The sequence below is a fragment of the Culex pipiens genome, chromosome 2 (genome assembly GCF_016801865.2).
Source record: "Culex pipiens pallens isolate TS chromosome 2, TS_CPP_V2, whole genome shotgun sequence".
NCBI lineage: Eukaryota > Metazoa > Arthropoda > Insecta > Diptera > Culicidae > Culex > Culex pipiens.
This window is the reverse complement of record NC_068938.1, coordinates 184,957,908-184,972,376: the sequence shown is the minus strand read 5'-3', so window position 1 is coordinate 184,972,376 and position 14,469 is coordinate 184,957,908. Positions and strand designations below refer to the sequence as shown.

Here is a 14,469-nt window from a genome sequence, read left to right as displayed (position 1 = left end):
GTAACATTTAATAAATAGTATATGCTTTTTACTTTGTTTTATATAGCAATAGGTCACATATATCCGTATATGTTTGATTCCGTTTAGTGTCAGTTTGTATTTATTTGTTAGATTTGGTTGCTTTCTTTCAAAAAGTTGGCATCTCTGATGGTGATTTGTGGCAATGTTTGGAGGAGGTGAAAGCTTCTCATCATGTATTGCTGATGCATTTTATTGTGATTATTTCTGATGATTGCGACTATGGATTGTGCTTGTTCGTATGAGGAGGGAAGGAATTTAACCTGCCAAGGACGTCAGGCGTAGAACCTGCTTCAAATCCTTGCAAGGGAAAACAAATCAAAAAGTTTCTAATTGTTTCATATTATTGCCTAAAAGCCCTAGATTCCTGTTTTTCTTGTTTCCGGTTCATTAGATGATTCTTCTACTGCACGACACAAAGCGATCTCTATTAATTACCTAGTAAAGATTAGTGTGTTTTACATTTCTGAGCTTGCCCTCGTTCGAACAACGATTCATCCGGTAAAATGCACACGGTACAGCGATAAAACAGTGACGACAAAAGGGTGACGTCATCTCTCGATCTCCCCCCTCTCTCTCTTTACTAGAAACGCAAAAAACGCAACGACGAATGTTCCGGAATTTCCCACGGTAATTTACCTCTTTTCGCCCCTTCTGCGCGACAAATTCAAAATGAGATTCGCTTTCGGTACTCTTCCGGACAACTTCCCGCCGCCACCACCTTACAGAATCTGGCAGGAGCTCTTCTCCCGGAACGGGTTGACCTTCTGGGAGCTGAATCCGACCAGCAGGCAGTCCTCGCCCTCATGCTCGGTCACGTACTTGACGATGTCGGCCACGGCTTGCGTGACCGGGACGCGCTGGATCGCGGCCTCCCGTCGCAGCTGTTCCGTGATGGCCCGTTGCTGCTGTAGGTTCGATGCTATGATGTCCATTACTGCGGTCTCCGATAGCCCTATGTTGATGATAGCGATGACCTCTGGCGCGACTGCGAAAAACGGAAATCGACCTCGGCGGCGGCGGTGGCGACGACGTACGACGGAATCGGTGGGTTTTCACGGCGGGACGCGAAACGGGCACTTCCGGCACGGGTTGGTGAAGGTTTTAGGGCGTGAAACTGCAAAAAAACGACGGAGTGACGACGGAAAAACTGCTGCTGCTGCTTCTCGAATTCTGACGGGTGGTGAAAAACAAGATGGATGAAGTTATCGTTTTTTGCTGGAAGAAATATAAGCAGGGAGGGGCCGGTAATGACGGAACGCGATTTGGTCTTCTACGGAAAGGTCGAAATAATGAAGGTCGAAACGTGAAAAAAGCATGTAAACTCCATTTCTGATATTATTTTGAATTTAGTTTAATTCTAGATTAAATTTTCAAAACAACCTATCCCTCATGGGTTTCCTATGCAGATAGGACCTTTTGAAAATTTAATCTAGTGTAATTATTACACTCATCCCCCGGTTCGCAGTCACGACGTTTTAGCCAGATTCTAGCAGAGTTCTTACAGGGCTGGATATATTCTTACAGCATTCACACCGTTTTAACAGGATTCTGACAGAACCAGATCTGCTCTGCTGCAAAAATATTTTGAGACAGGGTGTGTAAAAACGTCGAAAAATTGAAACGTTCTTAAAACTGTAAACTTACGTCGAACACTGCTGCAATCCTAGGCGATGATCTCGATGAAGCCGCTACCAAGGTTGGATGAGTCGAAACCTCGGTCGAAACCGTAGGTTTCCCAAAAATCGAAGACAGGAGTTCAATACTGAGCATGATTAATACACAGGTTTGAGATGACCTCCGAACTTGCATTATTGAAAATAATTCGTACAATGTCGTCTTAATTCTACAAGTTCTCCTAGCGTTACATAATTTCTAAACCGAAAATCTAACCTATCTAGTCCCGTCGTAAATGATTTTTTCTCCTGAATTTGGATGAGATTTGATGTGGCCTTGTCAGGGTGTGAATTCCCTGCTTCCTGTAACTCTTTCGGTTCCATCGTTTTCGTTTTCTCAGATCTAGCTCTAAACACAGTTTTTTCTGTGGGTCCTAAAGAGTTCCTAATGCATTTCAAAACATTTGTACTGTTTAGTTCTATCCTTCCTTAAAGATAGAAAGGGACAAATAGTGTTTCCCTAAAATAGCAATTATATAATCTGACCACGCACCCACGCGTGCGTGTACCGCGCATAAGGAACCCAAAACGTGGGACCTCTTCTTAACTGATGCAACTGCGTTCTGCTGGTTTCCGTCCTTCCTTCATTCTACCTGATTTGTCGTTGCATCCATTTCAAACATCTCGCGGAGTTTGCTGCTTTCACTTTCTATGATATTTCAATTAAGTCTAGTCAATTCTTCTGCTCATGAAATCATAAATTGATGATTTGCTTCTAAAGCCAAATTTTCAACTATAATTAATTTTCTAGCGCCAACAGGGTGGTTGGTAATTTTTTCGTTTGGCATTTTCTAAGTTTTTACCGAGGGTTCTGATTTTCAGTTCAAAGATCAGACATCACTCACTCATCACCGAACGAATCTTTGCCGACTGGAGCTCGAAACCATTCGCGAGCGAATACGACAGCATCGTATTCAAGGTTCGTCGATCGAAAACATTCAAGAATCAAGAGGAGGTGACGACCATGGCGCCATCTGGCTGTATCCAACCGGGATTGGACAGGGAAATGTAAATTTATTGAAGATTGAAGCTGTTTTATGAAGATTTTCTGGTTTTGGGGAAATCTCCCCATCATTTTTGGCAAGATAATTTTTCTTCGCCAATATCAAGCCCAATATTATATTCTATTGATCAAATTAAATATCCTTCCTATACCCCTTCACCATCTTCCATTCTCCCAATCCTCATTTCTCCATCTCTACGAAACCCTTTTAAAATTTAAATATTTGTCAAATTTACACTTAAACACACACCCATCCACAACTAATTCGGAGCGTTTGGTAAGGTATATCCACGCATCCTCCCTCCCCTGTAGATTCTGTGAAATGTGATCCGTTCTCAGAATCCTCTTTGTAGTTGGGCTTGCCGCTTCAATTTTTGTGATAAATTAATAATAATGACAATAAAAGTGCTTGGGCGTAATCTAATCACAAGACTTTTCAGCATGCTTTCATCAGACTGACTGCGTTTGTATAAGATTAGATTAAATTAAAAATTGGTCCAAATTTTATTCTTTCTATTGAAATTTATTAAGGCTAGAATCTTGATGGTGATAATTTAATTTATTTTTTGCATAATGACCAAATTGACCCCACTGTCCCAATCTAGTACCTCATCCAGAAACTTCTTGATTTCACTTCACTCCGGCGGTTGACAGCAAAACGATAACATCCCCCTTTTCAATTTTTCTTTCGTGGGTGTTCGCTCATGTTTTCTGGCCCGCAGAACAGCATCGCTCCTCACGGCCGCAACACCGTACTCTCATCGTTTTCTCTCGCCCTCCTGTTTTTTGAGGTTGTGTTTCTTGGTCCGGTCGACCTGCGACGAAAAAAGGAAAAATCTGTGCACAAAAATGGCTCTCCACGTTCCGAAGGCCCCCGGTTTCGCTTCCATGCTGAAGGAAGGCGCTCGCGTAAGTGTGAAACGTGGTTTTGGGGGTGGTTCGGGACGGATTGATTGTGGGGATGCGGGTTTTCTTCGAGGGTCGATGACTCACGTGAGAATTTTTCTTCTAGGCTTATTCCGGCTTGGAGGAGGCGGTGTACCGTAACATTAGCGCGTGCAAGGAGTTTGCCAGCTCGGTGCGGTCGGCGTACGGTCCGAACGGGATGAACAAGATGATTATTAATCATATTGAGAAGCAGTTTGTGACGTCGGATGCGGGGACGATTATGCGGGAGCTGGATGTGGAACACCCGGCGGCGAAGTTGATGATTCAGGCTAGCCAGATGCAGGAGGCGGAGGTTGGTGATGGGACCAACTTTGTGGTCATTTTCTGTGGTGCGCTGCTGGAGGTGGCCGAGGAGTTGCTGCGGCTGGGAGTGACCACCAGTGACATCACCGAGGGTTACGAGAAGGCCCTGGACAAGGCACTGGAAATTCTGCCCACGTTGGTTTGTCACGAGGTGAAGGACTACCGTAACCAGGAGGTGGTGAAGGAGGCCATCCGTGCCTCGATCATGTCCAAGCAGCTGGGCAATGAGGACTTTATTTCGGAACTGATCACCAAGGCGTGCGTTTCGATCCTGCCGGAGAAGACCACGTTCAATGTGGACAACATCCGCGTGTGCAAGATCCTCGGAAGTGGGCTGCAAACTTCGGAAGTGGTGCACGGAATGGTGTTCAAGCGGTTCGTTGAGGGAGAGATCGCTTCGGCCAAGGACGCTAAGATTGCGCTGTACTCGTGCCCGGTGGACATCATCCAGACGGAGACGAAGGGAACGGTGCTGATCAAGTCGGCGGAAGAGTTGAAGAGCTTCAGCCAGGGTGAGGAGAACCTGCTGGAGCAACAGATTAAGGCGATTGCCGACACCGGAGCCAAGGTCATCGTCGCCGGTGGCAAGTTTGGAGACATGGCTCTGCACTACATGAACAAATACGGTTTGATGGCCGTCCGGTTGAACTCCAAGTTTGATCTGCGTCGTTTGAGCAAGGCCGTCAACGGAACGGTTCTGCCTCGTTTGACCGCGCCGAGCACGGAAGAGTTGGGCTATTGCGACAATGTGTACGTCAACGAGCTCGGGGACACCTCGGTGTGCATCTTCAAATCGGAGGGCGCCGACAGCCGGATCGCCACCATCGTAATCCGTGGTTCCACCGACAACTACATGGACGACATTGAGCGCGCCATCGATGACGGTGTCAACACCTTCAAGGGACTTACCCGGGATGGACGTTTCCTGCCGGGAGCCGGCGCGTCCGAGATTGAACTGGCCAAGCAGCTCGCGGAATACGCCGACACGCTGCCCGGTCTGGACCAGTACGCCGTGCGCAAGTTTGCCGTCGCCCTCGAACATTTCCCAAAGGCGCTCGCCGAGAACAGCGGCGTCAACGCGACGGAGATCGTCAACAAGCTCTACCTGGCGCACAAGGAGGGCAAGAAGAACGAGGGCTTCGACCTGGACGCCGAGCAGGCCTCGACGATCGACGTGACCAGCAGCAAGCTGTACGATCTGTTCCAGACCAAGTACTGGGCCCTGAAGTACGCGGTCGGCGCGGCCTGCACGATCCTCAAGGTGGACCAGATCATCATGGCGAAGCGGGCCGGCGGACCGAAACCGCGACAGGGCGGCGCCAACAGTGACGACGAATCTTAAACGTCTCCTTAAGCATCCTTTTAGGTTAAACCAAAAACTTACCCTTTTTGTCTAACGCTATTATTAACACATCTTCATAACGTCATTGATTGCTTGTCGTTGTTTAATTCCACACTAACTTCACACTCACCTAGTTTGCGAGAAATATTCCGCGCTTTAGAAGTCGAACCCAAGTTCGCTAAACAACCACACGGTAACACACAAGAACAAATACACGCACTTTCGTTCCAGGAGGATGAAAATGCTCCCATTTGCTTAACAATCTAGAGTTTTGATTATTGTTCCGAAAATCCAACAATTTCAAATAAATGTCATCAAATTAAAACAATTCCTTCCACTTTTCTCCATTTATTGACGAATCTTGAAGATAAATGCACACACAATAACTGTAGGTTATACTGTTTGATAATTATGAATGTATTAGTAAACCGAAAATCACAGAAGGATAAATAGTGAGTGCGAATGATCTATCGTGAAGTCATGAATCTTCTAACAAGCTACAATAATTTGATTTATAGTGATTATGATGTATAACTTTGCTCCGAAATACGTTCAAACCACACCATTGTGAAGTCTAACACCGAAGAAAACCCGATTAAATGTTTCTAATTTACACTACAATTACGTGCACCATTTCGAATGGCTTTTGAGTGAACTCTATAATTATGCTAGATATACGTACTACACACATTACACCTGGAATCGCTAAAAATAGTCAACGGTTTCGCCCTTCCCTCAGCTAATAAAGTAACGGTAATTGCTAATGATCCCCATTTACTCGAAAACCAACCCGATCGAGGTGAACGGCAGCACCGGACAGGACGGCTCGAGCTGCAGCGCCGTGGCCATGCAGTCCGCCGACGCGGCGTAATCCCCCAGGCTCTCCATAACGCGTCCCAGCAGGAACCAAATCTTCGGACAGTTGGGATCGATGCGGGCCGCGTCCTTTAGGGTCTTCTCCGCGAGCCGCGGTTCCCCCAGCGTCAGGTGGGCCTCGCCCAAGGCCCGCAGCGCCTCCGTGTGGTACGGGTTGGCGGAGACGGCGTTCAGGAAGCACTGCTTCGCGTCCGCCCACTGCTGCTGGTAGATGTGGATCTGACCGCGCTGCAAGGCAGTAGAATAAGTGGTGGTTACTGAAGATGTACCGAATCTTGACCCTTACCTTGTACATGACCTGGTGCGACACCGGGTTGATCAGGCTCGCCTCCTGGATGCAGTTGATGGCCTCGTTAGGCTGCTCGATCGCGATGTACACGTCGGCCAGCAGCAGCCAGATCTTGAACTGGATCATCCAGGCCTTCTGCGGGCCCGGCCGCGGACTGAACGAGCTCAGCGAGCTGGCCGCTTCGCTGAGGGCGTGCTCGATGCGGGACGCGGCCAGCGAGGCCGCGTGGATCGAGTCTGAAAGGGGGGAATGGTTATTGATTCGCTTCAAAGCTACTCGAGCGAATACTCACTGGAATCCTTGTCGGACATCTGCGAGGACTGCATCTGCAGCACGCTGCGCGTGTCCGAGTGCTTCTCGTGGTCGTGCTCCATTCCGCTGCCGGCGTTGGCCAGCTGCACCTCGTACACTTCGCGCCAGATCGAGAGCATCTGCTGGACCGTTTCCAGCGCCGTTTCGACGTCTTTGAGGAAGAGTTCGAGGTGGGCTTTCACGTGGAGAAGGTTCAGATTGTCGGGGAACTCCTCGGTGGCGTCCTGGACGACGGCTAGGGCTTCCTTGGGGCGTCGGTTCGCGGTTAGGAGTAGGGCAAAGAGGTGCAGACTGGCCGGGTGTTCCGCGCGGAGCGATAGCGCGCTGGTGATGTGGATCAGGGCGTCCGAGATGTTGTAGTTGAAGGCGTGTTGGCACGCTAGGTAGTACTCGGACAGGTGATCGTTCGGGTCCTGCTGGACGGCGCGCTCCAGAGCTTCCAATGCCAGTTTGTTGTAGCGATCTTTCTCGGAGACTAGATTGGAAGATACGGCGACCTGCTGCAGACCTATCCCAACGTACAGCTGGGCTCGCGAACGTCGCAGACCTTTGGACTCTCGACTGAATGCTTCTTCAGCGAAGGCCAGTCCTTCTTTGATTTGATCCAAATGCTCGTAGCACAGCCGGGCCGCCATCAGACAGCTCAAACTGTCCTGCGGTTCCAGCTTGGAATGTTCCTTGAGGGCACAAACCGCATGCCGGTAGCGACCCATGGACATCAAGCACGTCGCGTACTGCTTCCAGACGTGACCTTCCCCGAACGCAAACTTCAGCGCCTTCTCCAGCGAATCGTGCAGCAGTCCAACCTGGTTCCAGCGGACCGTAGCCAGCGTCAGCAGGTCGTACACGGCCGTCGCGTTACCCAGCGAGTGCATTCTCGCCTCCCGGAACTCCGGACTCTGCGAAAGAACCGCATCCCTAACCGCAAGTGCTTCCGCTATCAACAGTAGCAGAATCGTTTCTTCGTGCTGATTTCTCGGGATGAACTGCTGCCGGGCGGCGTACTTCCTCGGCTCCCACAGCCGCTTTCCCCCGGACGCCGGTTTGGTGTTCAGGTTCGACGGCGGCGTGTAGATCGTTCCGGAGACCCCCCGCAGCAACACTTCCGCCAGCTGACGCGCCAACGTTTGTCGCAACGTCTGCGTTGCTTTCGTCTCCACCGCGTTCAGCATGACCCGGTACCGGTCGATGGCGTTCTGCAACTTTCCCGTTTTGATCAGCACGATCGGAGCACGCTGCAGACCCGTCTCCAAAACCGCTCCCATGCGACGAACCTCGTTCTGGTTGTTGCTGTCCTGACCCTGCAGATACAGAATTCCCAAATCCGCCGCCCGCTCAAAGCACGTAATCATTTCCGTTTCCTGCTCGGCTTGCTTGAACTTGGACGGCGCCTTGGCGTTCTTCTTCTCCAGACACATGCCCTTGATTGCGTACGACTCGGCCAGAATCCGGATGCTTCTCCTAGAAATAAACCCCAACTTGAGATCAAGATCCCCAAACAAAGAATTCCAACTCACGGCGACAGGTGCTTCTCCGACAGCGTGTTCAGCTCCGCCAGCACGAAGCTCTGCAGCGACTCGTCGTACTGGCCGCACGCGTAGAACAGCTTCGCCAGCAGCAGGTGCGCGTCCAGCGCAATGCCCGCCTTCTTGCCACTTTCCCCGATGACCGAGTTCAGATAGCGCTTCGCGTCCGTCAGGCCCAGCTTCGCCTTGTGGAAGTTGTCCTCGATGGGCGGGTGCTCCTCCAGGTAGCTCTCCAGCTTGCCCTCCCCCATCAGGAAGTTGGCCAGACTCTCTGCGCGAAATTCCGGAACTCAATCAGAAAACCGTAAAAAACCTTCCCCAGGGAATGACTCACCAACTTGCGGGTAGCCCGACTTGAGCTCGTCCGCCAGCTCGATCACCTTCGGCCATTTGGCCTCCCCGCGGCACTGCTCGATCGTCGTCTCCAGCTTGGTCACCGGGTTGCGGTTCCGTCCCGTCATTGTGTGGGTTCGTCGTTTGCACTGAGACTATGAAGAATTTTCAATCTACGATCAATTTTTCCACCACTGACACTGAATTTCACTGGAAAGATTACAAAACACTTGCCACTTGTCAGCCGTGTCCTTGAGGTTTCTCGTTTGTCGCCTGCTCTGTTTTGTTTTGAGTGTTCGCGTTGAATGAAATGTCAACGGGAGTTGGAAATTACTGGGCCATTTCTCGAGAAAATCATAACTCGAACATTTCCCTTTAAATCGACCTTGCAGGTCGATTCCCCCTCAGAATCTTCAAGAAACAACTCTTTCGTGAGAATTTTGGTGGCCCTGAAAAGGGCCGTTTGTTTTCTATGAATCGCAGCAACCGGCGTCTACTTCGAAGTGGTGTACTTGGTCACGGCCTTCGTCCCCTCGGACACGGCATGCTTGGCCAGCTCGCCGGGCAGCAGCAGTCGGACGGCCGTCTGGATCTCCCGGGAGGACATGGTCTTCCGCGAGGTGTAGTGCGCCAGTCGGGCCGCTTCCCCGGCCAGCCGCTCGAAGATGTCGTTCACAAAGCTGTTCATGATGTTCATCGCTTTGGACGAGATGCCCGTGTCCGGGTGGACCTGCTTCAGCACCTTGTACAGGTGCGTTCCGAAGTGCTCCTTGCGGCGGGGCTTACGCTTCTTCGGCTTGTCCAATCCTCCACTTGCGATGACACTGCTCTTCACGAGCGATTTCTTCGCCTTGCCTTTGCCGATCTTCTTGGCCGGGACGGTCGAACTCGAGGCAGCAGCAGACGCCTTTTCCGCAACGGTCTTCGGTGCCATGATGACTTGGTGAAACTTGTTTCGATGTGTCTTCCTTGCTGGTCCAACGAGAAATGATGAAATTTTGACAGTGGGAGCTGGTTTTGTGCGCAAAACGCGTCAACGCATGCTCCGCCCCTTTTGCTCGCTTTGCCGTTTCTACGGCATTCGCCACACGATTGCTTCGTTGTGCGAAATGTCAAACGCAGAAACTATTTAAGCAGCTGTTTGGCCGGTTTAAATTTTTATTCTACTGTGATCGTCATCGAGTGAACATCGTGCTCAATCAACTCATCCAAGATGTCTGGACGCGGCAAGGGAGGAAAGCTGAAGGTGAAGAAGCAGACGCGGTCGTCGCGAGCTGGGCTGCAGTTCCCCGTTGGGCGGATCAACCGATTCCTGCGGAAGGGCAACTACGCCGAACGCATCGGTGCCGGCGCCCCAGTCTATCTGGCTGCCGTCCTGGAATATCTGACGGCGGAAGTCCTGGAGCTGGGCGGGAACGCCGCACGGGACAACAAGAAGACCCGGATCATCCCGCGCCATCTGCAGCTGGCCATCCGGAACGACGAGGAGCTGAACCGGCTGATGCTCGGGGTCACGATTTCGCAGGGCGGCGTCTTGCCGAACATTCATGCCGTCCTGCTGCCGAAGAAGACCCAGGAGAAGCGGAAGCAGGAGGAATCGGAGGCGAATTAATTTGACGGAGGGAGTCTTAGAAACCAACAAAACCGTCCTTTTCAGGACGAACAAAATTTTCACGAAAGAGTTATTCTTCAATCAGTTCCACATTTCAGCTAACTTCGGAATATCTAAATTTCATGCTAAACGATGTAAATGGGCCAAAGCCGAATTGTTAACAAAGAATCTGTCCTGTTCGTTCCTAATGTTCTAGCATCCACTGACGTAATGATTGTTTACACTTCAGATATGTCCCATTTACATTGGTAAAATTTATTGATTCAATACGATCAGAAACCTGAGAAGTTACGCCCTTTTCAAATGTTGCTTCTTCAAAGCAGTAAAATTTGTAAAATGGGGGGGATCATACAATCAAAATAGACATGAAATTTCTCGAAAAAAGCTTTATTTTCAGCACAAATAAGACAATCTCAAAACCTCGTCACTTCACGTTAACATTCTTGAGCGATTGCGCCTTAACTGGCCCCTTGCCGGGCACGACAAACGTGCTGTCCTTGTAGCAGGCCACCAGCTCTCCGTTGGTGCGCAGATCCGGTGCGACCGTTTCGAAGATTTTCTTCTTCGGATTCATGACCGCGTCCGGCACCCGCGGATAGCCTTCCACGTGGACCAAATCTCCCGGCACGGATCCTTCCGGTGGGGCAAGTATTTCCACCTTCTCGGGCGTAGAAGCGCACATGACCATGGCCTCGGAGAGAATCCCGCGCATCTTGGCCGGCTTTAGGTTGCACAGCACGACGCAGTACCGGTCCTTCATCTCTTCGATAGGAACAAATTTAACAAGTCCAGAAATAACAGTTCTCGGTGCCGGTTCCCCGCAATCAATCTTCTCCAGATAGAGACTGTCCGCGTCCGGATGGCGCGAAACCTCCACAATCTTGCCCACTCGCATGTCCAGCCGACCCACGTCGATTGGAGGTTCTTCAACGGCCGCGCCAGGCTTTGAATCCGCGGCCGGCTTCTCCTTCTTGGGCTTCTTTTCCTTCGGAGGTTTAGCTTCGTCGGCTTGTTTGGCCGGTTTAGTTGCTGCTTCCTGCTTCGCTTCCACCTTGACCGTTACCGCGGGAATAGTGTCCACCTGTCCGGGAACCGCAATTTGTGCTTTTCCGTTCTGCACCTCCAGAGCTATGAGCTTCGAGCGAGCGGCTTCCACCTGCTGACGCAGTGCAGCATTCTCCACCTTCAGTTCCTCGATCCGGGCGGCGGCCTTCTCGTTCTTCAACGCCTTGAACTCTTCCCGGAGCGAGGCAAGCAGCTCTTCGGCCGCTTGATTGTTCGAAAGAACCCGCTCGAATGTGGCCATTCTTCCGGTAGTCTGGCGACTCAGTAATCCGGTTCTATGGGAAACTACTTTCAATACTCCACCGAAACCGGCGCGTAGCATTCAGTCTGGTAAGAAAGAGCAATAATTAGTGCATATTTTAACGCGAAATTACAAAATTTACGAAACCTTTGCTGAAAAATACGCAACGTGGTAGAAATTCGGTGCACCGTCGTGACTGTCACTGGCAGATTTTTGTTTTGTTTCTGCATTCTCTTCGCTTCGCACTTTTGTTTTAGCACAGTGGTGTACGACTAGCTGGTCGAATTGCAATACTGAGCCCTTTTTCGATGTAAAGTTAAGTATGCAGATCGGAAGGAACGCGGTCAAGAAAAGTTGACAGTTCGGTATGAGCGCATTTGACGGTGTGTGCGCTTGAGGTTCTTTGGGGAAAAAAAAAGATTAAAAATATTCAAAAGTTAAAATTAAATAGATTAAAAATGTTTATTGCAAAACTTTTAACAACAATTCTTGACTTTTTTTTGATAAGGTCCTATAAACAAATGTAAACATTGAGTGTATCCCTTTCACACCTTATGTCAAAGTCCATCGGAGTAAGCGGGATACACTCAATGTTAACATTTGTTTATAGGACCTTATCAAAAAAAGTCAAGAATTATTATTTATAAACAAAATTAAGAAATCAATAACTGAAAATTTCTTTTAATAAAACAGAAAATTAGAAATTCTTAAATTCTAAAACTAGAAAAACTTAAATTAATAAACGATTTAATAAATTATAAAGTTATGAAATAAGGAAAGTAAAAAAGGTGCAGGTGGTTATGTTACACATGACCAGTATGACAAAGAACTTTGTAAGATGATTGTTGAAATTTTCGATTAGAATGTCCGGTCCAAATTCCAACCTTATAATAACCGTCCTATCGAACTAAGGGGACGGAAATTGCAAGTGGAGCTGAAATAAAAATCGAAGTGAATTCAATTTACTTTCCTTCACCACTCGAAAGTTACCAAGATGCGGGAATGTTTTTGCAAAGCTGTTGCAAGCAATCGGCGGCAGTAAAGGAAATTTGAACAGCAGACATTAAAAACTACCCTTTACAGGGCTCTTAATGATTAAGAGAAAGTTATTCTAAATTTCCAGAAACAGATTTTCACAGTGGCACAAAAAAATGTGCATCGCAGTAATCTATTTATTACTTCCTGCCTAATAAGCAATATATTTTAACTGCTTAGCATTAGCATATTTTAACTGCTTAATTTCAGATAATGGCCAAATGCAACTTTTTATGTCCAGTATCAAAAATCATTAAGTTTGATACCCATATTGCCCCAACTCTTACGGTCCGGCAAATGTCCCCTCATCGGAACATCCACGGGGCCTCCGGCCACTCCGGATTGTGGCCACTACTGCCAAAATGTCAAATTTCATGTCCGGTATCAAAAACCATAAAGTTTGATACCCATATTGCCCCAACTCTTACGGTCCAGCAAATGTCCCCCCATCGGAACATCCGCGGGGCCTCCGGCCACTCCGGATTGTGGCCACTACTGCCGAAATGTCAAATTTCATGTCCGGTATCAAAAACCATAAAGTTTGATACCCATATTGCCCCAACTCTTACGGTCCAGCAAATGTCCCCCCATCGGAACATCCGCGGGGCCTCCGGCCACTCCGGATTGTGGCCACTACTGCCAAAATGTCAAATTTCATGTCCAGTATCAAAATCCTTAAAGTTTGATACCCATATTCCCCCAACTCTTACGGTTCGGCAAATGTCCCCCCATCTACTGCCAAAATGTCAAATTTAATGTCCGGTATCAAAAACCATAAAGTTTGATACCCATATTGCCCCAACTCTTACGGTCCAGCAAATGTCCCCCCATCGGAACATCTGCGGGGCCTCCGGCCACTCCGGATTGTGGCCACTACTGCCGAAATGTCAAATTTCATGTTCAGTATCAAATACCATAAAGTTTGGTACCCATATTGCCCCAACTCTTACGATCCGGCAAATGTCCCCCCATCGGAACATCCGCGGGGCCTCCGGCCACTCCGGATTGTGGCCACTACTGCCAAAATGTCAAATTTCATGTCCGGTATCAAAAACCATAAAGTTTGATACCCATATTGCCCCAACTCTTACGGTCCGGCAAATGTCCCCCCATCGGAACATCCCCGGGGCGTCCGGACACTCCAGGTGGTGGCCACTTCTGCCAAAATGTCAAATTTCATGTCCAGTATCAAAATCCCTAAAGTTTGATACCCATATTGCCCCAACTCTTACGGTCCGGCAAATGTCCCCCCATCGGAACATCCGCGGGGCCTCCGGCCACTCCGGATTGTGGCCACTGCTGCCAAAATGTCGAATTTCATGTCCGGTATCAAAAACCATAAAGTTTGGTACCCATATTGCCCCAACTCTTACGGTCCGGCAAATGTCCCCTTATCGGAACATCCCCGGGGCCTCCGGCCACTCCAGGTGGTGGCCACTACTGCCAAAATGTCAAATTTCATGTCCAGTATCAAAATCCCTAAAGTTTGATACCCATATTGCCCCAACTCTTACGGTCCGGCAAATGTCCCCCCATCGGAACATCCGCGGGGCCTCCGGCCACTCCGGATTGTGGCCACTACTGCCGAAATGTCATATTTCATGTTCAGTATCAAATACCATAAAGTTTGGTACCCATATTGCCCCAACTCTTACGATCCGGCAAATGTCCCCCCATCGGAACATCCGTGGGGCCTCCGGCCACTCCGGATTGTGGCCACTACTGCCAAAATGTCAAATTTCATGTCCGGTATAAAAAACCATAAAGTTTGATACCCATATTGCCCCAACTCTTACGGTCCGGCAAATGTCCCCCCATCGGAACATCCCCGGGGCGTCCGGACACTCCAGGTGGTGGCCACTACTGCCAAAATGTCAAATTTCATGTCCA

The 14,469-nt window shown here is 49.1% G+C and overlaps 6 protein-coding genes across 6 annotated transcripts; 2 read left to right on the top strand and 4 right to left on the bottom strand.

Annotated features, from left to right (window-relative positions):
- Nucleotides 1-112: 112 nt before the first annotated feature.
- LOC120415393 (guanine nucleotide-binding protein subunit gamma-1) lies at nt 113-1,217 on the bottom strand. Its single transcript, XM_039576919.2, has one exon. It carries the CDS (start codon nt 951-953, stop codon nt 741-743), a length of 213 nt encoding a protein of 70 aa, XP_039432853.1. The 5' UTR covers nt 954-1,217; the 3' UTR covers nt 113-740.
- Nucleotides 1,218-3,399: 2,182 nt separating this feature from the next.
- On the top strand, nt 3,400-5,552 carry LOC120415355 (T-complex protein 1 subunit theta). The gene is made up of 2 exons (XM_039576844.2): nt 3,400-3,606; nt 3,710-5,552. Exons 1-2 carry the CDS (start codon nt 3,547-3,549, stop codon nt 5,288-5,290), a joined length of 1,641 nt encoding a protein of 546 aa, XP_039432778.1. The 5' UTR covers nt 3,400-3,546; the 3' UTR covers nt 5,291-5,552.
- A 70-nt stretch (nt 5,553-5,622) lies between these two features.
- On the bottom strand, nt 5,623-8,909 carry LOC120415354 (tetratricopeptide repeat protein 7B). Its single transcript, XM_039576842.2, has 5 exons — nt 8,628-8,909; nt 8,285-8,564; nt 6,748-8,228; nt 6,453-6,691; nt 5,623-6,394 (listed from the first exon to the last, which is right to left on the bottom strand). Exons 1-5 carry the CDS (start codon nt 8,752-8,754, stop codon nt 6,065-6,067), a joined length of 2,457 nt encoding a protein of 818 aa, XP_039432776.1. The 5' UTR covers nt 8,755-8,909; the 3' UTR covers nt 5,623-6,064.
- A 144-nt stretch (nt 8,910-9,053) lies between these two features.
- LOC120415356 (late histone H2B.L4-like) lies at nt 9,054-9,605 on the bottom strand. Its single transcript, XM_039576845.2, has one exon. It carries the CDS (start codon nt 9,558-9,560, stop codon nt 9,120-9,122), a length of 441 nt encoding a protein of 146 aa, XP_039432779.1. The 5' UTR covers nt 9,561-9,605; the 3' UTR covers nt 9,054-9,119.
- A 185-nt stretch (nt 9,606-9,790) lies between these two features.
- On the top strand, nt 9,791-10,358 carry LOC120415403 (histone H2A-like). Its single transcript, XM_039576929.2, has one exon. It carries the CDS (start codon nt 9,840-9,842, stop codon nt 10,236-10,238), a length of 399 nt encoding a protein of 132 aa, XP_039432863.1. The 5' UTR covers nt 9,791-9,839; the 3' UTR covers nt 10,239-10,358.
- Nucleotides 10,359-10,594: 236 nt separating this feature from the next.
- Nucleotides 10,595-11,790, bottom strand: LOC120415415 (aminoacyl tRNA synthase complex-interacting multifunctional protein 1). Its single transcript, XM_039576944.2, has 2 exons — nt 11,692-11,790; nt 10,595-11,630 (listed from the first exon to the last, which is right to left on the bottom strand). Exon 2 carries the CDS (start codon nt 11,623-11,625, stop codon nt 10,663-10,665), a length of 963 nt encoding a protein of 320 aa, XP_039432878.1. The 5' UTR covers nt 11,626-11,630; nt 11,692-11,790; the 3' UTR covers nt 10,595-10,662.
- Between the last annotated feature and the right edge of the window lie 2,679 nt (nt 11,791-14,469).

Bases quoted from the DNA above. Each gene is read 5' to 3' on its own strand.
- LOC120415393 (XM_039576919.2), bottom strand. From the start codon at position 953: ATGGACATCATAGCATCGAACCTACAGCAGCAACGGGCCATCACGGAA.
- LOC120415355 (XM_039576844.2), top strand. From the start codon at position 3,547: ATGGCTCTCCACGTTCCGAAGGCCCCCGGTTTCGCTTCCATGCTGAAG. The intron at 3,607-3,709 runs GTAAGTGTGAAA...TTTTTCTTCTAG, and splicing joins TGCTGAAGGAAGGCGCTCGC to GCTTATTCCGGCTTGGAGGA.
- LOC120415354 (XM_039576842.2), bottom strand. From the start codon at position 8,754: ATGACGGGACGGAACCGCAACCCGGTGACCAAGCTGGAGACGACGATC. The intron at 8,565-8,627 runs GTGAGTCATTCC...AATTTCGCGCAG, and splicing joins GTCGGGCTACCCGCAAGTTG to AGAGTCTGGCCAACTTCCTG. The intron at 8,229-8,284 runs GTGAGTTGGAAT...GTTTATTTCTAG, and splicing joins TCGGAGAAGCACCTGTCGCC to GAGAAGCATCCGGATTCTGG.
- LOC120415356 (XM_039576845.2), bottom strand. From the start codon at position 9,560: ATGGCACCGAAGACCGTTGCGGAAAAGGCGTCTGCTGCTGCCTCGAGT.
- LOC120415403 (XM_039576929.2), top strand. From the start codon at position 9,840: ATGTCTGGACGCGGCAAGGGAGGAAAGCTGAAGGTGAAGAAGCAGACG.
- LOC120415415 (XM_039576944.2), bottom strand. From the start codon at position 11,625: ATGCTACGCGCCGGTTTCGGTGGAGTATTGAAAGTAGTTTCCCATAGA.